This window comes from Carettochelys insculpta, chromosome 5, assembly GCF_033958435.1.
Source record: "Carettochelys insculpta isolate YL-2023 chromosome 5, ASM3395843v1, whole genome shotgun sequence".
NCBI lineage: Eukaryota > Metazoa > Chordata > Testudines > Carettochelyidae > Carettochelys > Carettochelys insculpta.
The window spans coordinates 114,758,077-114,782,661 of record NC_134141.1 but is presented as its reverse complement, the minus strand read 5'-3'; the positions used below and the strand labels follow the sequence as shown (position 1 = coordinate 114,782,661).

General features: G+C 44.6%; 1 protein-coding gene across 4 annotated transcripts in view; it reads right to left on the bottom strand.

The window, feature by feature from the left end:
* Positions 1–24,585, bottom strand: part of DYM (dymeclin) — a 416,064-nt gene that overhangs the window by 334,538 nt on the left and 56,941 nt on the right. For all 4 annotated transcript variants that reach the window (XM_074995795.1, XM_074995794.1, XM_074995797.1 and 1 more), the window contains exon 7: positions 5,656–5,781. In XM_074995795.1, coding sequence (XP_074851896.1) covers positions 5,656–5,781 — 126 coding nt within the window. The remainder of the gene's footprint in view (positions 1–5,655; positions 5,782–24,585) is intronic.

The following is a 24,585-nucleotide window of genomic DNA, read 5'->3' as shown; positions in this document are numbered from 1 at the left end:
AGGTGTAGGCGCGCCTCTTTGTTGGAGTTATGAGGCTTTGGATAAACGAGGGTAAAACTATAGGTTCGTTAATATGAAACTCTGAAGTAACTTTGGGAACAAAGGCTGGATGCAGCCGTAAGGTTACCGCCTCCTTGGAAATTACTGTGCAGGGTGGCGTTGCCATAAGTGCCGCAAGCTCGCTCACCCTGCGAGCTGACGTGATTGCAAGAAGGAAGGTCGTCTTTATTGTAAGGAGATGGAGGGAAACCGTGGCTAAGGGTTCAAACGGTGGTCCCGTTAGCGCATTAAGCACCAGATCCAAGCTCCACGAAGGTGGAAGCGGTTTCCGAGGGGGGTATAGGTTTACCAGCCCTTTGAGGAACCTGGTAACCATGGGATGGGCAAACACCGTGTGCCCTTCCTCTTCATGTCTGAAAGCCGATATAGCGGCAAGGTGGACCTTCAACGAGGATAGGGAGAGTCCGCCTCTCTTGAGGTCCAGTAAATACTCTAGTATTACAGGTATAGGCGCAGCAAGGGGGGCTAATTGCTTGGTAGAACACCATGCAGTGAATTGAGTCCATTTTTGCTTATAGGGCTTCCTGGTGGAAGTCCTCCTGCTACTTTCTAGGACTCGTTGCACTCCCTCCGTACACGTGCTCTCTAGGGAGCTGAGCCATGGATTAACCATGCTTGCAGTCGCAGGCCTCGGGGGTGTGGATGCACTATGGACCCCTGGGCTTGCGTGAGCAGATCCGGCGCCACCGGGAGGGGCATCGGTGGACGGTCCGACATGCGCAGGAGTAAGGGGAACCATTGCTGTTGATCCCACGTTGGGACTACTAGGATCATTCGGGCTCTCTCTCTCCTGGTTTTCTGCAAGACTTTGTGGATAAGCACTGTGGGAGGAAATGTGTAGAGCAGGGGGCCCCTCCACGAGATCACGAATGCATCCCCCAGGGTCCCCCGTCCCAGTCCTGCCCTGGAGCAGAACCGTGGGCACTTCTTGTTGTGTTGAGTGGCAAACGGGTCTATCTGGGGAAATCCCAATGCGTGAAAAATCGGTCGTAGCAGATCGGAACGGATCTGGCACTCGTGTGTGAGTGCAAAGCACCTGCTCAGCTGGTCTGCCTTCACATTGTGAGCACCTGGTAAATACGAGGCTTTCAAGGTTATATTGTTGGTGATGCACCAGTTCCACAATCAGACTGCTTCCGCACATAAGGCACGGGACCGAGCTCCTCCTTGCCAATTTATATAAAACATGGTGGAGGTATTGTCTGTACTGATCCCGACTACTTTGCCTTGTATATGGTCTCAAAAGTGCTTGCAGGCATTGAACACTGCTCTGAGCTCCAGTATATCTATGTGCAGTGACTGTTCCGTGGAGGACCACAGTCCTTGCGTCACCTTTTCGCCCATGTGTGCTCCCCACCCTATGTGGGAGGCGTCGGTAGTAAGAAAAACAGATGTTTGTGGTTGGTGAAAAGGGCACCCCTGTTAGCATGTTCTTGGGGTTCACCCACCATTGCAGGCATCTGCGCACCTCTGTCGTGGGCGACACCACCCTGTGGACGGTACGCGCTGCCGGTTTGTAGATGCTCGCCAGCCAGTACTGCATGCTGCGCATATGCAATCAGGCGTTCTGTACCACAAACGTTGCTGCTGCCATGTGGCCCAGCAGCTGTAAGCACGTCAGAACTGGCACCGTAGGGCTGAAGGTGATGACTTGCACGAGGGAACCAATGGTGCAAAAGCGGGCATCTGGTAGATAAACCCTTGCTGTGATGGAATTTATACGTGCCCCTATGAACTCTATGTCCTGTGCGGGGTCTATCTTTGATTTTGCCAGATTGATGACCAGGCCCAGCGAAGAGAACGTGCCTACTATGACGCGTATCATGCGAAGTACCTCCTCCTTCGAGGCCCCTTTCAGTAGGCAGTCATCCAGATATGGGAATATAAACACCCCCTGTCTGTGCAGGTAGGCTGACACCACTGCCAAGGTCTTGGTGAAGACTCTGGGGGCCGAGGAGAGGCCGAACGGCAGAACCTTGTACTGAAAATGTTCTTTGCCTACCATAAACCGGAGAAAACGCCTGTGAGCCGGGTGAATAGTTATATGGAAATACGCGTCTTGTAAGTCGAGGGCTGCGAACCAATCTCCATCGTCCAGTGCCGTAAGTATAGAGGCGACTGTGATCATCCGAAAGCGTTGCTTGCGCAAGTACCGGTTGAGGCCTCGAAGATATAGGATGGGCCTCCAGCCTCCTGTCTTTTTTTCTGTGAGGAAGTATCTTGAGTAGAACCCTTTCCCTCGGAGTTGCTCCGGCACTCCTTCCACTGCCCCTATAAGCATAAGATGGTCTACCTCCCGCTTGAGTCTCGCTTCGTGGGAGGCGTCCTTTAGGTGGGGTCTGGGTGGAGGTCGTGCCGGTGGGAGCGACTGGAAGGGAATCGCGTAACCCGTGGCTATGATCTCCAGTACCCATTTGTCTGTGGTGATCTTTTGCCACTGGTCGTAGAATGGTCGGAGGCGATGGTGGAATAGTAGCTTCGGATGACATTGCGCAATGGTAGTGATAGTGCAGCCCTCGATCTGTGTGTCAAACTTGTGGCCTTTGGCCCTGCCCCGAGGATGCACGGCTCTGTTGAGAACGTCGCCTGGGAGTTCTGTACTGTTGGTGCTGTTGATGTAGCCCTTGCTTGTAGCCCCTGTGGTACTGGGGACGCTGTGGTTGATACTGCAAACAGCTTCTGCGTGTCAAAGGGGAGATCAACGATCTTCGCCTGCAGATCCCTCGGGATACCTGATGTCTGGAGCCAGGACTCCCTGCGCATGACCACTGCCGTAGCTGTTGAGCGTGCTGCCATATCCGCTACGTCTAGGGAGAACTGAACTCCTGTCCTCAAGGCTGCATAGCCTTCCTGCATGATGGCCTTGAGCACCGGCTTCGTGTCCTCTGGAAGCGAGTCCATGAGGGAAGTCAGCCTGGAGTAGTTGTCGAAATTATGGTTCGCTAGATGCGCTGGGTAATTCGCCATTCTCAACAGTAGGGTAAAGGAGGAGTAGACCTTTCTGCCGAACAGCTCTAGTTTCTTGGCATCTTGTCCGTTCCCCCTGTCTTGTACTGGGAAGTTTTTGACCTCTGTTGAGACGATTCCACCACCAAAGAATTTGGTTGCGGGTGGCTGAACAGGAACTCCATGCCCTTCATCAGGACGAAGTACTTCTTATCCACTCTCTTGTTTACAGGCGGAGTGGACGCAGGGGTCTGCCATATTGTGGTGGCAGACTCCATGATTGCTTCATCAGCGGAATAGCTATTTTGGAAGAGGCCAGAGGTCTCAGGTTTTTAAGGAGCTTACGGTGTTTCTCCTGCACCTCTGCTGTTTGGATGCCTTGCGTGAAGGCCACCCTTTTAAACAGCTCTTGGAACTGTTTGAGATCGTCCGGAGGATGGACGTCCCCTGGGGCCGTGGCCTCGTCAGGGGAAGATAGCGAGGAACCGCTAGGGTAAGCCTCTCTGGACCCCTCTGGGTCCTGTTGACGGTGATACATCCTCTCGCTAGATACTTGCGAGGGAAAATCTCAGGGTTCCAGAATCAACTCCCCCTGAGATATCTGCGTTTCCATCCCTGCCGCCTTGTTGGAGTCCGCAGCATAAGTGGAGGGCTTAGAGCGAGTAGCCCTGCAGCCCTGTCTGGAGAAGGGCTGCGGTGCCGGGTTTTCTGTGCTGCCTTTCCCCTCCCCTGTGGGGCTGGCTCTGCCCCCTTCTGCGTCGGGGATCTCGGCCCCGCTGTCTGCGCCACGCTCGGCACGCTCCGCTGCGGTGCCGCGCGGGTGGTCTCCCCCGGTGCCTGCAAGCTCTGCACCGCCGGTTCCCTGGGGGTCAGTGCCGCTAGCTGCGGTGCCGCCGGTTCTGGCACTTGCCTGGCTGCCGCACTGCCCAGGGTGTGGGGCGGCTGTTTGATTATCGGAGGCTCAGCCTCTGCCATGTGCGTCTCCGCACCACCGCTGCTCAGCTGTGACTACAGCTGGGGGCTATGCGCTCCACCCATCCCGCTCGCTGTGGCTGCCGGCAGGGATCGGGTTGGTCAAAGCTTCCTCCGTTTTTGTGCTGACAGGGTTAGGGAAGCAGCTTTCCGTTTATGGGCCCCTCCGGGTCCCTCCTGCTGAGGCCGCTCCGGCGCGTCTAGCTGGAGGGCCTTGTCAAAGAGCAGCATTTTCAGCTCCATCTCTCTGTCCTTCCTTGCTCTGGCTGTGAGCTTTGCGCAGAAGAAGCATTTCTGTGCCCATCGGAGGCCGGCATCGCTTTACGGCATGACTCACACTTTTTGAATCCTGAAGAGGACATTGTGGTGAGTCTTTGAGTTGTTAATAGGGTACTTAGCACCTTCTCTGTGCCTGTTCCCCTCTCGGACTCAGCCTGCCGTGGCAGGAGGCCTAATGGCCTTACGTCCCCGGGCCTCCGCTGCTCCGCTTGCTACTAAGCCTATATAACATTTTTTTTTTTTTTTGAAAACAACAACAAGCTAACTTAAGCTAAAGACTGAAAAAGAAGCTCTAAACACTTTAAAAACATTAAATACGCTAACTCTGGCTGTAGCCTGAGCGGATTCCATCTGCAGCCGATGGCGGTTAAAGAGGAACTGGCAGGGAACGGATCGTGCACGCGCGGTCCGGCAGAAACTGCTGAAAAGATCCGACTTGCAGCACCAGGGCGAGCCCGACACCTATCGTGGAGCACCCACGGGGACACTCGAGGAAGAAGTGTAATTTTCCTCTTGCTGCTGTACCCGAGCTAAACACAAACCAAAGAACCCAGCCTGCCCTGGCTGCTTAGCGTAGCTGCTGGTGTGGCATCACCCCTCTTTGCCCCACCAGACCTGTAGCTGGCACCCCTTTAACCTGACTGTCCGCCTGCTGCTTAGTGCAGTGCAAGAGGCCGCTACCAGCACCAGTCTGTGGGAGAGCCCTGGGAGCCAGCTAGAGCCCAGGTGTGAGTGCACCACGCCACCTCCTGCAGTGGAGGCACAGTCCCAGCTGACTCCCTATGAGAGCAGCGCATAGAGGCACACCACCTTACTTCACCTCTGATATGACCTCATGTCAGTGACTGTCGGTGGAGAAAAGAGTAGTTCCAACTAATTCAGAATTACCTACATAAATTCTTCAAGGGCAAAGGGACTACTACACAAGTAAAATTAAGTACATGATTCAGTGTTGACAAGCCTTTGTGTCTCACTTTCCCCATCTACACAAAGAGGGTCCCTCTTTCCTTACCTAACAGGGAAAAATTTCAGACATATTTCTGAGGCATTAAGGTTGTACAGAGAGGAATACTATAGGAAAAGCCCACAGATAATTACAAAACTAAAAAGTAAATTATTTCTTTTCATGTAAAAGATTTAAATAATAAAAATTGTACATAATACAATCAAGCTAGAAGGGTAAATGGGATCCAAAATGAAGCTGTACTTTGAAAACAGGATAGGGTTTCACTAACATTTGGCAATGGTTTGTTTTGTTTTTATTAAAGGATCAGCAGAATGAAATAAAACTCATTGCATTTTCCCCTCCATACACTGTCTTCAAATACAACAGTCTATGGACACAAAACAGAAGCTTGCTTTGCTCCAAGTTGAATGCAATACTGTAATATGACGTACCATCGGCCACGCATCAGGTATTTATGAATGATGCTCTCTCGCAAAATTTCCTTGTGAAATAGTTGACAGGAAAGGAAGACAACAAGTGTTGTCACAGCTTCCAGGGAAATGCTGTATGTTATGTCTCTGCAGGGAAAAGAGAGCAGAAATACAGATTAAGCTATTGTTTCTATTTATAAACCTGAGAAAATGTTTTGAATTCACATGTTTTTACAATGCTTAGCACACTGGGCCAGTATCTAATCTATGCCCGATTCCCGAAAACACAAACTAAAATTTTAAATATTTGGCCAAGCTTAGTCACAATGCATATATCTTGAAAGACTTCTGACATTTGAATTTATAGGCATTTGTTTTAAAGGTGAACACAGAAAAACGAGTCCAGTTCTGATACAGGAAATATTTTAGGAATAACGGGGCACTAAGAACAACGTGGGGGCACATTGTTTGAGTTCTAAAGAGTCCCATAAGGAATCCCCAAACATCACCCCCAACACAGAACATCCAGACCGAAGAAATATTGCACCAGACTACTGAACCACCCAAGATGCCCCTAGCTTGCCTCTTCCTCCAATTCCATAAGCACCAGAGAAACAGAAAAGATCTGCCTCCCATGTCTCCACAAACAAGATGTGCCTGAGCTTGATGCACTACAGCTGATGATTGTCCCAAAACAGGCATCTGCAAATACTGTTGAAATAAAGTCTACAGTTTCCACCCTACAGATCACCACGACAATGATTCTGATGGACAGAAAAAAAAACAAAAACCCCAGAGCTTCCGAAGAAGTAGAGGACTTCAGAAAATAAATGTCAGGTTCTGAAGAACTGAAATGATATCAAGACTATTAAGATCACGCTAACTGATATAGAAAACCTCTAGTAATGACCTAATATCAGGTTTGCAGGTGTCTCGGAAGGAACAGAGAAAGGTAACCCTCTGAATTTGTCCTTATATTGCTAAGTAAATTGCCGCATCTGCTGGGCTCTTAGAAGACCTTTCTGGTAAATTAGAGCTAAATAAACAGCACACAACACAGAGAGCCAGAACTGGTGGCTGGAAACAAGCTTTATGGGACCATGGTGTAGCCAGACAGCCAGCCCCCTCTCAGACCAGCATTGCTGGGAACACAAGGGAGCCAAAACAACAGGGCACTTAACATAAATTCCAGCACAGCCTTTGAAGCTGTGAGAAGCACAGGTGTGCTGCTACAATGTGCCTCTGGGAACATATACAATGATTAGGCTCACAGCAGACAGAGAAGCTGTGACAGACATGGCTCTTAGCCCCTACTAAATAACGTGATGCACACACACCCACATCCTAGGTGGGAAAATATTTACCCTAATAAAAGGAATGTCCAGTAGTCGAAACTTATTGTTTCTCTCCCTTGCAAGTGTAAACTACTCTTGCGAGAGCTGGCGTCGCCCAGACAGACCAGCCCCAATTTGGCATAAGAAAGGAGAAAGAGAATAAAGGAGTACAGAGGTATAAGTATGGGACCTACAGCACCATGATTTTTGAGTGCTTTTCACTATCTATCTGCTGGTCAGATAAGTGACAGCCTCCCAAGGCTTCTGCAGCTAAGAGGGTCCCTGAGCCTTGTCCCTTATTCGTCTTTCCGTGGAATTGAGTGACCGATCCTGGCTTGGCACCGCTGGAATCGAGAGATGCAAGGAGGGTAAGAAGCACCCACACCTGATCTCCTATCTTTAGTGTACACATATTTTGAAATAGAGCTCTATACTTTGTTGTCTTTCTTTGGGATTGTGGCTTCAGCTTTGTAACTTGTTTGTGTGTGTAACTAGCATGATTAGAATCTAGTTTAATAATAAATTTTGGTAACCATTTGTGCATAAGCCTGACTTGTTTCTCTGGTTTACTGTAAAGCAGCCAACACAATTAAAGAACCTCAGCCGTTTTGGCTATAAAGCCTGGCCATTAGGTGAGAGTACTAAGAGCCTAGCGTTGAGTTGTGCCGCCTCCACGGGGCAAACTCTTGGGGCGCCTGTCAGTCAATCCTGACTGCCCACTGCGAAGGAGCTCTGAGCTCTAGCAGTTAAAGTCACGGGTGTGGAAAGGCTCTTAGTGCTGCCATTGGGGCACCTGTTAGTCAGTGTTGACTGCCCACTGCGAAGGAGCTCTGAGCTCTAGCAGTTAAAGTCACGGGTGGTTAGGACCTTGGGGCATCCGTCAGCCTAGCCCGGGCTGCCCGCCGCGAAGGGACAGTGCGTCCTAGCGGTTAAAGTCACGGATGGTATAAAACGGGCATAGCTGGCACCTCACCAAACATCCTTGGCCATCGGCTAACACATGGGAAACTTGGCCACAGGCATAATAAGTGGACATCCGGCTAATTAAAATCATGCAGATTATGGATGTTGACAGATGAGAGAGTTCCAAATTAAGAGAAGTTCGATCTGTATTAATATATTACAGTTTTATTTGATGGTGCTTCCTTTTGGAACAAAGCATCAAGGCTCTAGTAGTAATAGGTGATTGCTATAGTTGTAATGATTGGGAGCCCAGGGATTTTGAGGATATTCTTGTTTCGCCTTATCCTGATGCTGCCTCTGGCATTCAAGTGTGCAAACGGAATCCTCTGATTGTAAGTTTATTTCCCAATACAATGTGCATTTCTCTAACCACTATCTTTTCTGTTTTGCCTTTAAAAATAATTATATAATCCCGCTATCTGATCCCTTCTACTGCTCTCCCATTTCCTTCCCACACCTGCAGAATATCTTGAGAATTAACACCTATTACCAGATGATATAATTTTTGCTACTTAGATATGCAAGAACTATCTTCCACTCAGGAAAATATGCCATTTCTCATTTATTCATAAAATGACTAGGTTTTATCTGGTATATTTTAAACAATGATGGTCCTATAATTGTGTGTCCTGGAATATAAGGGGGTTTAGTAACCCTATTAAAAGGGGAAAAAATATATACTCAGTGCTTAATGAGAACGTTGGCATTGCTGTGCTCCAACAGGCAGATCTGACAGAACTTGTAACTTGTAAACTGAATAGACCAAGCCCCTAAACTTCTGGTAGCTTTAATTCTAAAGCAAGAGATATTGCCGTACTAAATACATAAAAAGTTGAATGTTAATACTATGAGCTCAAGGTCCGACAGTGAAGGGATATTTACTGTCCTCATGCCTGTAACTGGAAAGTCTATAATCATCTTTGCCAATGTCTATGCATCAATTTTTTTCATAAGTTTATAAGTATAAATTGCATGGCCCACACCACTGTTTTTACAGCTGGAGACATTAAACTTCTGCACCAGGTATTTGATAAATCTTCTCCACATGAAAACACTAATACTCATCAGGGGCTTCATACATATATGGCTGAATCAGGCTCACAGAATGTATGGAAGAAAGTGGGTAATCCTGCAGCTACAGACAAGGTGGGTTCTTTTTTCCTTCAGTTTATTCAACACAATGAAGATTGAATTATTTGTGCCACAATACATGACCAATTTTGTCTCGAATTGTATTACTGTTATATCTGGCCACACTTCTGTATATGAATGTTTTGGCATCAAGGGTATACACCCCCCCAGCTAAAGTGGCGAGATAAATACCTCACTCCCATAGACTTAAAGGCCACAAGGTACTATCATGATCATCTAGTTTGACCTCATGTACATTGCAAACCACAGAACCTCACGCACCTACTACTGTAACAGATCCATAACCTCTGGGTAAGTTAGGGAAATCCTCAAATTATTATTTGAAAAGCTCATGTTACAGAGAATCTACTATTTATGCTAGCTTCCCCTGCAAGTGAAATAAGCCCCACGCCAAAGAAGAAGGCAAAAAAAAAAACCAAACAAATAAAAGCCACCACTTGGTCTCTGACAATCTGAGCTGGGGGAAAATTCTTTCTTGCGCCCGAATATGATGATTGGTTAGATCCTGAGCATGTGGGCAAGAACCACCAGTTACAAATCTGGAACCGAATTACCCAGTAATTCAGAGCTCTCCCCTTCTAAAGGTCCCATCACTGGCCACTGGAGACATTTCCTGCTAGCAGTCCCAGATCAAGCTACATACGTCTGTAGGCAGTCTCATCATAACCATCCCATCGATAAACTTATTAAGCTCAGTGTTGGAAGTCAGTCAGGTTTTTTGCCCCACCACTCCCACTGGATGGCTGCTTCAGAAATTCACTCCTCAGATGATCATAGATTAATACCTCATTACTGTTAGACACATCACTTATTAATACTAGCCAACAGGAGACAGACATTTTTCTTTTTCCAGTTTTAAGTAAATATATGCTCCAATGCTTTTATCAGATGCCTCAATTTGGGAGGCCTTTACAGCATATGTCAGAGCCCATGTTCTCTCTTATGCCACCTTTAAAAGCAAATGGAAAGAAGACACACAAGATAGCATTGTGAAGGAACTTAAGAACTTGGATGTAGAATATGCTTCTATCCCCTCCCCAGAGTGGCTCAAAACCTTCAAGATATAAAATACAAGTGTTTTCTCAAAAGACTATGTTTACGTCTATTTAAACAAAATTACTGGGAATCTGTCAAGAAAATCTACAAGCTGGTGGCACGTAGACTAAAGGAAAAAGTCTAAAAAGCAAGGTTTCACATATTCACAAACAGTAGCGATACATTATATACACCACAGTTAGATATTAATAAGCAATTTCATCAGTTTTATTCAAAACTATATTTAGCCAAAGAGGAAATTAGTAAAGATGCCCTAGATAACTATTTTAGTGGACTGTCTCTACAAACATCTGATTCTCTGAAGGAATTTTTAGATGCTCCTCTAAAAATTGCAGAATGAACTCCAGCTATAAAAGAAAGGTAGCTCATAAATTTCCAAGAACTTTTTGTAACATTCGTTTGTGAACTTATCTGTGCCAGAATTTTTTAACGCCTAGATTAATGAGTATGCTCAATGAAGCCAAAAATGAGCAAACTCTCCCACCTATTCCAAGAGAAGCTATAATTTCAGCTATCCCTAAATTGGTGAAAGAAGATTTTAAAGCTATGTTGTAATTATAGGCCAATTTCTTTAATTGTGACTAAGATTTTATCTAAAGCTCTTGCCATGTGATTGGACAGAGTTCTCTGACAACACACACATAAATCAGGAAGGCTTTCTGAGCAACAAATAGACATGGCTCAGATAAATCTACGTCAATAATTTGATGTTACTGCCACTTCAGGAGATTCTGAAAAACCCTTAGCTGTCATTATTTGAGAAGCCAACAAAGACTCTGCATAGCCCTCGTGAGACCCAGCAGCCGATTGTCCTACACCCCACTTACAAAATTTCAGCCCCCCCCTCACAAGGGGCTAACCCCCCACTCTGCACACTCCTGCTCTACAACAGTGATGGGTGACCAAAAATAGGGAGTGGACCACATGAGTTGCTCCCCTGTGGCCCCACAGCACTGTGTCTGTCCCCTCCCTCATGCACCCCTCTCAGACCGAGGCATCAGAGCTTAATAGTTTCTACTCTTCTACCTCCCTCCCAGCACTTTTGGAGCACTGCAAGTCTATTAATTCCAGCTCACCCCCATTCCTTCTCCTCCCTCCCAGGGCTGGAACACCACAGATCAGGTCTTTGGGGCTGTTTCAGCTGTGGGAGGGAGGAGGAAAAGCAGGAATGAGTGCAACTCAGCAGATTCACGGCACTCCTACAAGTACTGGGAAGGGGAGGGAGGAGTCGGAAGTGCAGTGCGCTCTGGTGCATGAGAGGCAAGTAGTGGAGGGTGGAAGACAGGGGGTCCACAGGCCATAGCTGCAGCCCCAGTGGGCCACTTGCTGCCCACCGCTGCTCTAGAGCCCGTAGCTATTGCCATCTGAACAAAGCAACATATTTAAGATATCATGAAAGACCAAAAAGACAATAAAACTATGCTCTATGCAGATGATGCCCTTGCATTTGTATCCAAGTCCAAGTTTACCATCCCGAACCTTTTAAGTACTATCAAGTTTGGACACCTCACAGAACACATCAATTGGCATAAATGAGAAATTAACAAATATGCCCCAAAAGGATTTTTTTTCCCCTAAAGTTGGTGGCAATTCATGAAACTTCTGGGAATACTGACTTCCAATAATATTCAGCACATCCCGAACAGAAACATAGAACCAATGACTGACAATACGGTTAATAACTAAGGAAGATGAGATTTCATTAACCCTCTGTCTGTGGGGTCAACTTAATATACAGAAAAATAAATGTCCTGCTCAGAATTGTTTTATGTCTTCAGCTATTGCTATATTTTTATTCTCAAACTCATTTTAAGAAATTTAGCAATATTTTTGAAAACTTCCTTTGAGACGCAGATAAGAAACCTAGACTGGCTTTAAACAATTTACATACAGCTCCTATAATCACTGCAAGGATTTCATTTTTCCAGGCTGGAAAGTTATATCTCCTTTTTGTTAAGCCGGGCATCTTTGTCTATGTTAGATAAGACTGCACAGACCTCATTCTGGGTTCAGACTAAACAAGAATTGGTGTATCCTCTCCCCATTTCAGGCATTGTAGAATTAAATTATTGTAGATTTGATGGCTGTAGAGCTCTTACAATTATGGCGGTGGGACAAGCTCAATCAAATTTGGCTAGGAAGTCCTGCTTCCACCCACTCTTCCACGTAGACACAATTCTCGTTGTCTACTCAACATTAATTTTTCCCTTCCATGCATATATTGCTTTTCATTTAGGTTATCATATACTGCTTTTTCCCTGAATGGCCTTCAAGATCCAGAGTAAACATTTCTTGCACTGGAGTTAAAGGAGTAACTGGTTATTTTCTACAGCAGCCATCCCCCAAAGGAGACATGACAATGTTTGCCAGTGATTACACATTTTTTGAGACACAGCACTGGAATTTTAGGAAATGAGCTATTACTGGGTTGTATCCCTGGCCCCGACAAAACTGTGTGAAATAACATAGCCAAGACAAGATACTGGGCACGTTAATTATGAAAAGCAGTGTTGCAAACTGAATGAGATTTGGATACTCTGTATTAGAGACTTGGGCTGTATTCTGATATCTGCCCAAAGTGACCTTATAAAGCATCACAATTAGATTTTCTGTACAAATCGACACAGTGACACTTGACTTCTAGAAGATCGATGTTATGTCTTATTAAGCTGTGAACCAGAACAGCCCTAGCTGTTTGCCAGCCATGGTGGAAAACATTTCTGAAGCTGCGCATTGAACTGTCCCCACTCCACCCAGCAGCTGTGCAAACAAAAAAACAACAAGAAACAACCAGTCAACTAGCGATCAGCCTGCTTACCCATCCCTGGAACTGCCCTGGATGCGAGCTTCAGACCAACATTAACATCACTTAGTAAAAGAAGTGAGATGTGAACCAAAGATCTTCTAACACAGAGATCAATGGACTTTCCTCTATGCCAATAAGTATTTCATGAGGAGAAGACTGGGCTCTCTCCCCCTTGGTGTGCTGCCACCAAACACGTGGCTCTTGGCTGGTCTGTCACTAGCTACTTTTGAAAATTTTGCTCTAGTTACTATTCTCTGAAAATTAGAATCTTCGCATTATGCTAGACCTCTCTCTTGTCCTATATATCACTCAATGTCAAAGACACCATGCCATTTTCCCTTCCTTTAAAAATTAATTATAACTCCTTGTGTTCCTCCTCATGACTGGGGAAGGGATTTGCCATCTTTAGTGGGCGGAGAAACAGAAGTGTGTTATGAGCCGTGAGAGGTGCGTAGGGGGAGATCATGCCAAAGAGGTGACTCCAATGCCTCATACCAGGAGGTCTTTAGAGTACCTAAAGTCTATTGGAAGGAGAAAAATCAACATCAGTGCCAACACGTCTCAGTGCTAAAGGAGTAATGTATTCAGATTAGGCCTCAACTGGAGTACTGTGTCTAGTGTTGTGGACCACATTTTAGGAAAGATGCTGAGAAATTGCAAAGAGTCCAGAGAAGAGCAACTAAAATGATTAAAGGACTAGAAAACATGGCCTATGAGAGAAGATTAAAAGAACTGGGATCTGTTTAGTTTGGAGAAAAGAAGGCTGAGAGGGGACATGATAACAGTTTTCAAATACCTAAAAGGATGTTGCAAGGAGGAATCACAACTCATCAGAGAGGGGTACCATGACTGAGCTGGCTAAAGCCCCTGCCTAGTAAACAGGAGATCCTGAGTTCAACTCCAAGTGGTGCCTTGTGGAAAGTCTTTTGGTTTCTTTGACCACGGGATCCTTTTCCGGGAAGGACTGCTAGGCAGAGATGGCGTTCACCTTTCGAGGTGGGGGAAGACCATATCCGGACACAGGCTGGCTAACCTAGTGAGGAGGGCTTTAAACTAGGTTTGACGGGGGCAGGGGAGCAAAGCCTGCAGGTAAGTGGACAGCATGAATACATGGGAGATGAATTTGAAATGGGAGGGAGTATGGGCTACACTGGGAGAGTAAAAAAAGGGCCAGGGCAAAACTGGGAGGCAAGACCAAATCAAATGTCTGAGATGCCTATATACAAATGCAAGAAGTATGGGAAATAAGCAAGAAGAATTGGAAGTACTAATAAATGAATACAACTATGATATCGTTGGCATCACAGAAACTTGGTGGGCTAATACTCATGATTGGAATGTTGGTATTGAAGGGTACAGCCTGCTTAGGAAGGACAGACAGGGAAAGAAGGGAGGAGGTGTTGCCTTGTATATTAAAAATGTACACACTTAGACAGAGGTGGAGATGGACGAAGGAGATGGACAGGTTGAAAGTTAGACTCAGAGGAGTCAAAAACAAGGATGAGGTCCTACTAGGAGTCTACTACAGGCCCCCTAGCCAGGTGGAAGAGGCTTTCTTTACACAGCTAACAAAATCATCCAGGGCCCAGATTTTGGTGGTGATGGGGGACTTCAACTATCCAGGTATATGTTGGGAAACTAATACAGCAGGGGACAGACTGTCCAATATATTCCTGGATTGCATTGCAGACAACTTTTTATTCCAAAAGATTGAAAAAGCTACCAGAGGGGAAGCTGTTCTAGATTTAATTTTAACAAAATAGGGAAGAAATTATTGAGAATTTGAAAGTGGAAGGATGCTTGGGTGAAAGTGATCATGAAATCATAGAGTTCACAATTCTAAGGAAGGGTAGAAGGGAAAACAGTACAGTAGAGATAATGGATTTCAGGAAGGCAGATTTTGGTAAACTCAGACAGCTGGTTGGTAAGGTCCCATGGGAAGCTAAACTGAGGGGAAAAACGGCTGAGGAGAGTTGGCAGTTTTTCAAAGGGACATTATTAAGGGCCCAAAAGCAAGCTATCCCACTGTGTACGAAAGACAGAAAACATGGCAAAAGACTGCCTTGGCTTAACCAAGAGATCTTGCGTGATCTCAAAATAAAAAAGGAATCTTATAAGAAATGGAAACTAGGACAAATTACAAAGGATGAATATAAGCAAACAACACGAGCGTGCAGGAGCAAGATTAGAAAGGCTAAGGCACAAAATTAGCGAAAACTAGCTACAAGCATAAAGGGAAACAAGAAGGCTTTTTACAAATACATTGGTAACAAGAGGAAGACTAAGGAGAGGGTAGGGCCATTGGTCAGTGAGGAGGGAGGAACCGTAACAGGGAATTTGGAAATGGCAGAAATGTTTAATGATTTCTTTGTTTCGGTCTTCACTGAGAAATCTGAAGGAATGCCTGACAGAGAATGCTAGTGAAAAAGGGGTAGGCTTGGAAGTTGAAATAAGAAAAAAACAAATTAAAATTTACTTAGAAAAATTAGATGTCTGCAAATCACCAGAGCCTGATGAAAGGCATCCTAGAATCCTTAAGGAGCTGATAGAAGAGGTATCTGAGCCTTTAGCAATCATTTTTGGTAAATCGTGGGAGGCGGGAGAGATTCCAGAAGACTGGAAAAGGGCAAATATAGTACCCATTTATAAAAAGGGGAACAAGAATAACCCGGGAAACTACAGGCCAGTCAGCTTAACTTCTGTGCCAGGAAAGATAATGGAGCAGGTAATTAAAGAAATCATCTGCAAGCATTTGGAAGGTGGTAAGGTGATAGGGAACAGCCAGCATGGCTTTGTTAAAAACAGATCATGTCAAACCAATCTAACAGCTTTCTTTGATAGAATAACGAGTCTTGTGGATAAGGGAGAAGCGGTGGATGTGGTATACCTGGACTTCAGTAAAGCATCTGACACGGTCTCACATAATATACTTATCAATAAATTATGCAAATACAACTTAGATGGGGCTACTATAAGGTGGGTGAACAACTGGCTGGATAACCATACCCAGAGAGTAGTTATTAATGGTTTTCAATCCTGCTGGAAAAGTATAACTAGTGGGGTTCCACAGGGGTCTGTCTGAGGACCGATTCTGTTCAATATCTTCATTAACGATTTAGATATTGACATAGAAAGTACACTTATTAAGTTTGCAGATGATACCAAGCTGGGAGGGGTTGCAACTTCTTTGGAGGATAGGGTCATAATTCAAAAGGATCTGGATAAACTGGAGAAATGGGCTGAGGTAAACAGGATGAAGTTTAATAAGGAAAAATGCAAAGTGCTCCACTTAGGAAGAAACAATCAGTGTCACACATACAGAATGGGAAAGGACTGCCTAGGAATGAGTACAGCAGAAAGGGATCTGGGGGTTATAGTGGACCACAAGCTAAATATGAGTCAACAGTGTGATGCTGTTGCGAAAAAGGCAAACGTGATTCTAGGATGCATTAACAGGTGTGTTGTGAACAAGACACGAGAAGTCATTCTCCCGCTCTACTCTGCACTGGTTAGGCCTCAGCTGGAGTATTGTGGCCAGTTCTGGGCACCACAGTTCAGGAAGGATGTGGAGAAATTGGAGAGGGTCCAGAGGAGAGCAACAAGAATGATCAAAGGTCTAGAGAACATGACCTATGAAGAAAGGCTGAAAGAATTGGGCTTGTTTAGTTTGGAAAAGAGAAGACTGAGCGGGGACATGATAGCAGTTTTCAGGTATTTAAAAGGGTGTCATAAGGCAGAGGGAGGGAACTTGTTCTTCCTTGCCTCTGAGGACAGAACAAGAGGCAATGGACTGAAATTGCAGCAGGGGAGGTTCAGGTTGGACATTAGGAAAAAGTTCCTAACTGTCAGGGTGGTCAAACACTGGAATGAATTGCCAAGGGAGGTGGTAGAATCTCCATCACTGGAGATATTTAAGAAGAGGTTAGATAGATGGCTTTCAGGGATGGTCTAGAAAATGCTTGGTCCTGCCATGAGGGCAGGGGGCTGGACTCGATGGCCTCTCAAGGTCCCTTCCAGTCCTACTCTTCTATGATTCTAAGGAGGGAGAATAATTTTTCTCCTTAGCCTCTGAAAAGACGACAAGAAGCTATGGGCTTATTTTGCAGAAAGAAAGGTTTAGATTGGACATCTGGAAAAATTTCTTGTCAGGCTGGTTAATTACTGGAACAAATTGCCTAGGGTGGTTGTAAAATCTCTGTCATTGGAGATAATTAAGAACGGGTTGGATACATACCTAACAGGGCTGACACAGATGGTATTCGATCCTATCGGGAGTTGCAGGAAACTGGACTTCCCTGCTCTCTCTGGGTCAGTTTGATTTCCACAGGCCCATCCCAGAGAGGGAACTGCCTTTGTTCGTCCTTTCAGGGTCACTCTTCTTTACCAAGTTCACAAATTTAAGTTATCCTCACTCATCTCCTGAAGCTGAGCTCTAGCATCATAATTAAGCTCCATCACACCCAGCTGGGATCATTAGCTACAGTTCATGCTCTTTTATCCAGCACTTCGCCAACCCCCAAATGTAATAAAATGGCATTTCTAATCAGCAAAGAAAATCCAGTTTATAGGGTAGTTGATGCAGGGCCAGCAGATGGCTGGGACATGTGTGAGGTTACGGAGTACACTGTGGGAGAGAGTTTGGGTCCAGGAGGAGACTTGGGGTAGGGGTTGAAGTACAAGAGGAACATGGCACCACAGGAGGGGGCACTCACCTCCAGCAGACCCTGTAAGTGGCTCCTCATTTCTGTTGTTCCTGATAGGGGTGTGGCCAGGATGCTACAGGCACAATACTTCTGTCCACCCTTCCCGGTGCTCACTCAGACTCCCAGCTCATTGGCTGGGAATCATGGCTGCTGGGAACTGTTGCGGGGGACGCAGTGCCTGCAGACTGCCAGCTTGCAGCATAGCCACCTGATCATGCCTCCACCAAAAGCTGCTTGCAGGGGGGATGCTGAAGGTGAACTCCTGCCACAATCCAGCACTCCAAGCTCCTTGCCCCAACTCTCTACGAGACCCCCTCCCAGAGCCCGTGCCCTGCAGTGCCCACTTGGCCCCAGGTTTCCTTAAAGGGGAAGCCAAGCCTGTGAGACAGAACAGAAATATCTTACATATTCATCACCAGACTACCACTAGTAACATTACAGTCTTTTGCTAACTGTATTTATGGTAGACCATCAGAAAAGTACGGTGACCTTGGAAGGAGATTTGAAATCAGCATGCTGATGGTTGTATTCTGCACACTCTCTTTCTCTGCCCATACTGGTTATATTCCAAAATAAAACAGACTAGGAGGACTTCTCCCTTTAATTATTAGGAAAGATTTGTTTAACTAAAGGGTTATAACCAAACAATTCCAAATATGACAACTATCATGATATAGGTAAAGTGTCCTGAGCAGGTCTCTACCTAAATTGAAGTATTTATCATTATTTTGAGGGAGTACCAAAACTAGAATCCAATCCAGCAACCTTTTAAAAACATAAGAAGGAGGGAAAACACACAGAACCTTCTCCATTTCATAGGAGCAGTGAAGAAAAAATGAATTACATTTTTAATTATGTATTTATGCAGGTTTTGTACAGTGCCATGAAATTATAAAGTGTATATAAATACATGCTATAACTTTGCAATCTCTCTCAAAAGGCACTGTATCTAGAACATTCCGTGAACCTGCCAGCTGCTACATTTAATTTTTAAATCCCAAGAAATGCAAAGTGCATCCTAAACCAGTAAAACCTTACTACATTGAAAATGGTCCTAATTCTTGTCAAATCTGGAAAATTTTAGTCAATAGCAGGTTTTTATTAAACTGCACAAAATAACGGTACGTAATGGAAATGTTCACAAACCTGCAGTGGCACTATGGGATGCTGCTTATCAATGGTGTAACTGGATCAGAGTATTTCATTTTTTCCCAGTATGTATTTATAGTTCTTAATGAAGTGAAAATGTACTAATGACAACCAGATGTTCTGTTACATATACCAATTCTTAACAAGTTGCTGAAAGAAGCCTCTATAATTTACCATTTTTGGAACTCCGCCTTACAACAAAGTTACTAACAGTTGCTACACAAAGCATATTGATTACATGTTTAAGCAGTACAATACAATGGACCATGTAATAACTCTTAATAAAAAACACTTTTGTTGGGGTGCGCAATAATTTTTCATGGGGGGCCCTACTCCAAAAATTTGGAAAGTAGTCCAGGGCCACACTCTTCCATGACATTAATGAAGGAGGTGCCGGACAGATCTGGGATGGAGGTTGTATGCAGGAAAGAGCTTGGAGTAGGGGATTGGGGTGCAGGAGGGGATATGAAGGGGTTTGGGTTGTAACCCAAGGCAGGAGGAGGCTGTGACCTGGGGCAGAGGATTGGTGCGCATGGATTTGGGCTGTGACCTACAGCTGGAGACACTTGTGACTTGGAAGAGGGTATGGATGCAGGAGGAGGGGCAAAGATTATGGGTTATTCAAGGTATGGGTAGAGGAGGGGGCAGAGGATTAAGCTTATGTAAGCGTGGGAGGCCAGAGTCAGGAATTGGCTGGGAGAATTACCTGGGCAACTCCCAGCCAGCATCCCAGCTGGTTTCAAATTGAAGGCTGACTGACTACCTGGCCATGGCAGAGGCCATGTGCTTCTGTGAATACCCAGGAGCCTGAGGGGAGAGGGAGGAGTGCTTCAAACAGGAAGTTCCCATCGGCTAGAAACCAGCCAATGGAAATGTGAGCCCTCTGCCCCGTGAGGTCATGGCTACTGCAGCTCTTTCCTGAGGTGGGGCAGGCATGGCGCCTGCTTGAGGCTCCCCATTGCATCTGGCCGAATCTGGCCCATGGGCCGTATTTTACCCAGCTCTGCACTTTTGGGTGTTCACAGTAACAAGACCAAAAGAAAAGCAATATCTGTAACGCACTTAAGGCATCCATGAATCAAACAGCACTGCACAATGACTCGCATCTTACGTGACTATATAGTGCTGATATTTGAAGAGCAATAATCTGAAAGCATTAACTGTATTAATGTTTCGAAATCAGAAATTTTAAATGTTAAAAGCTTTTCCACTTAGCATTTATGAAGGACATACTGGCTGCCCATTATTCAGCAAAGATAACTGAAGGTCTCATTAGTAAGTCTTAAATAATATAGGCCCAGTCTACCTTGGACACATACTGTCCTATGAGCCTTCATGTCATCCACTCTGACCCAGATAATGGCAACTTTCATGATGGTACACAAGGCAGCCAGCAGTCCTCAAGTAGACTAATTTCAAGAAAGTGGGGGTCTCTGGATCCTCTTCCGACAAGCATCAAGACATCTGGTGCCATTTAAATTTTGAGAGAGGCTTTTGTATGCTTCAGATGAGAAGGTGGATTATAGGTTTCTGTTGTTTCTTTTGCGGGAGCACATATGTTAATATTAGGCTAGGCTGAAAAAACAGCTTTTCTAAATTATTTAAAAATAAAAAATTAATTTTAATTTATCCATGTATCCAAGTATCATAGAATCACAGAGCTGGAAGGGACCTCAAGAGGTCATTGAGTCCAGCTTCCTTCCCCAAGCAGGATCAACTGCAAGTCATCCCAGGCATGATTATGTCAAGCCAGGACTTAAAAACCTCTAGGGATGGAGATTCCACCACCTCCCTAGGCAACACATTCCAGTGCTTCACAACCTTCCTGGTGAAGTAGTTTTTCCTAATATCCCATGTACTCCTCTCCTTCTGTAACTTCAGACCATTACTTCTTGTTCTGCTGTCTATCACCAATGAGAACAGTTTCTCTCCATCCCTTTTAGAGCACCTCTACAGTAAGTTGAAGGCTGCTATTAAATCAGCCCTCAGTCTTCTCTTCTGCAAACTAAATAAACCCAAATCCCTCAGCCTCTCCTCGTAGGTCATGTGCTCCAGCCCCTTAATCATTTTCGTTGCCCTCCTCTGAACCTGCTCCAGCAAATCCATATCCTTTCTGTACTGGGGGGCCTAAAACTGGATGTAATACTCCAGATGTGGCCTCACCAGTGCTGAACAGAGGGGAACAACAACCTCTCTAGATCTGGTCAAAATGCTCCTCCTAAGGCATGCCAATATGCCATTGGCCTTCTTGGCTACAAGGGTACACTGTTGACTCATATCCAGCCTTTCATCCACTATAATCCCTGGGTTCCTTTCCACTGTACTGATTGCTTAGCCAGTCGGTCCCCAGCCTATAACAGTGTTTGGGATTCTTCCGTCTCAGGTGCAGTAACCTACATTTCTCCTTGTTGAACCACTTCAGATTTCTTTTGGCCCCATCTTCCAATTTATCCAGTTCACTCTGGATTCTATCTCCCTCTCCCCTAGCTTGGTGTCATCCATAAACTTGCTGAGTATGCAATCCAGTCCCTCATCCAGGTCATTAATAAAGATGTTGAACACCACCAGCCCCAGAACTGAGCCTTGGGACACTGCACTTGAAACCGACGTCAATCCAGTTATTGAACCATTGACCACTACCCATTGGGCCCGACCGTCAAGACAGCTTTCTATCCATCTTATAGTCCATGTATCCAATCCATACTTCCTTAATTTATGGGCAAGAATGTTGTGTACCAGTACCTTTGAGCACTCTCAATCATTACAGCTCTCGAACATTCTAGAAAATTGCTGTATCCTGGAAGCTAATTTTAATAGAAGGGGTTGTATCCGGTTAATTAGGGAAAAAATTACTAATTTATAATCAATCTTTGCATACACACTTCCTAACAAAAACACCCTTGAAACAAACAATCTGGATAGATAAATTACAATGGAAAAATACAATTTTATGTGGAAAAGAGGACCAGCAGCTTAAATCTGTGACATGATCACAGAAAACATCTCAGATAGTGTTTCAATCATACTTTACACTAAGTCAGTTTAAAATGTCTGTATAGATTTAAGGAGGATAAATGTTAGAGAAACTGATGTAAAGAGGAGATTTCATGCTTATATGTTAGACAGGCCTGGATATTAGAGCAATACTGGGATGTGGTTCATAATCAAGTGTTACAAGCTGTTGACTATCTATTCCAAATGATACTCTTTTAATCCTACTGGGACTTCTTACTGAACGGGTCACACCAAGAAACAAACAAACATTCTGTTATCAGCTAGCAGCTGCTAGACTATTGGTAAGCTCTCACTCAAGAAAGTAGTACAGCCACAGACAAGTGGTAAAGAAGTTGTTATGGAAAACAAACAATTATGTATCCACCAAAACAGAGGACAATAATTTTTTTTAACCATTTACTCAATGCTCAGGCAAAGTACATTTGCCTGCACAAAAACTCAGCATCTCCCTCTAATTTTTTTTTTTAATATTAACATTTGATAGATATGCTTTGTTTGATAAATGTGTAATCACACAATTTAATAAAATCACCATAAACACATTATTTAAATTGAGAGAGCTGACGATTTAATTATTGGGTAACATTTCTCTAAACAAAATCTCAGGGTTGTAATGATCATCCTCTAGTCTCAGACAGTTATATGGCAATGATTTGTAAACCTGTAAAAACTTCCCAAATAAACAGATCAAACACATTTGGAGGCTACAATGTCCACTTGCACTTTTCAAACTCCACTCCTACATGCCTCAAAAGTGCCTATTCAATTGTCTTTGTCTGATTCAAACTGAAGCTTTCAGGGATCCCGTAGATTGCACCTTCACCAAGATGTCTTCCCCAGTTTGTCTTACAGTTGAATTACAGAACAGGGTGAAATTACAAGCGTTACTTTCCAGTAACTATGTGGAATGTACCACCTCTGTAGGAGTCAAATGTCCTGCCAGGAAAGCCATAGAACCATTTAAGTAGTAAAGCAGCTGGAGGACATGAAAATATTACTCCAGTCCTGGATTCTGGACATCAGGAGACTACTATATAACTATCTGCCAGCTTCTCCAAGACAGTTCAGTAAAACCTGTTAATAAGGGGAGGAATGCAATATATGTACAGATGTAAAGCAGTAATATATGCAGAACAGTTATCAATAAATAACCTTTTCTTCATGAAATTGACTTTCCAGAACCCCAGAGTAGAGCATTACCTTGTACTGGATATACTGGTTTCTGCTAATGGGTGCTCTACTAAGCAGAGCTTCCAATCTGGATTCCCCATTGGAACTCAAATGGTCTATGGAAGTCACACTTCAAAATCCAGAAGCAAATTTACAGATCACAACTACAGAGGCAATAACAAACACTACAGAAGCTGCCCAACATGTGGCAGAATGGTCCTCAAGCCCTTCTACTATTGGAAGGCCAGGCATCATAGCAAGTCTGAATATTTTATTTAGTCCATTTAGACAAACTCTGTACTGAAATCTCTTGGCCTTCCCAATATTCTCATACAAACTTGTAGATTTTCTAGATTTCTTTCTTTTATACTCAAAATAGAGAAAACATTGATTTGGCAAATCTGGATTATGAGAAGAGAACACTTTCGCTGGCAAAGAAACTGATGAGCTGCATAAAAATCTGAAGGTACTATATTCAAATAAATTAATAAATAAATAACCTTTCAACACTACCGCATCTTTCTCAAAAGCAGCACAGTACAGGTTATAGTTCTGGGTTCCTTCTGGATGATGTTATAACTACTAAGGCAGCAACCTTCGACAACAGATAAATATGGAAAAAAAACTAAACGAAGAGCAAATCCTCAGTGAGGATTCCCCCCCCAAGCCCCATTTAGTGTATAGTGAAAGGAGCAGTTTTCCATTCATTAGCCGTCATCAAATGACCTGCAAAAGAACTTGTTGACTGGAGCAGTTTTCCATTGTTCATGGTAAAGAAAATGAACAGTTTCTTAAGTATCCAGATTTGTACTTAAGATTTGTCAAAACTATCAGCATCTTAATACACTAACTTAGGAATATTTCGACTAAAAAATACAGCTCAGCATGTCTCAGACTAGGTCTTACTTCTGCACTGTCTTCAGAGTTGAGTGGTTTGAGAGGAGCAGGTGCTGGCTGGATGCCCAGTTTCAAAGGCAGCACTGTCACCAGCAGCACCCTGGAAGCAAGGGTGGCATGCAAGAGGAGAGGGGGTCATGACTTTTTGGAAGTGGGGGGCAGCCACAGACTCATATTTACACAGGGAGAGGAAGGGCCTCTGCAAAATAAGTTTGAGAACCTGTGATCTAGATGTAAAAATATTTTGCATGTGTATTACTCAGAGTCCAGATTATTAACATAAACAATGTAAGTCTACACTGTAATTGGATACCCACAGCTGGTCTGTGCCAGCCAACTTGAGCTAGTGGGGCTTGGACTAATGGGCAGTTTAACTACAGGATAAAGCATTCAAGCTCAGTCTGGAGCCTGGTTTCCAGCACCCTGTGAGGTCAGAGGGTCCCAGAACTCCAACTGACACACCACAATTAAAGCGCCATGAGAGCCCGAGTCAGCTGGCACAGCCCAGCCACAGTTTTTAATTGCAGAGTAGACATACCTCATGGGAAACTAAACTATAATGTCTCCCCACATACAGTTGCCAACTTTCTAATTCCACAAAACTGAATTTCCTTGCCCCACTTCACCCCTTTTGAGGCCCTACCCTTTCACTGGCTCCATCTTCCCACCACTTTGTTCATTCTCCCACCATCCTCACTGCATCATT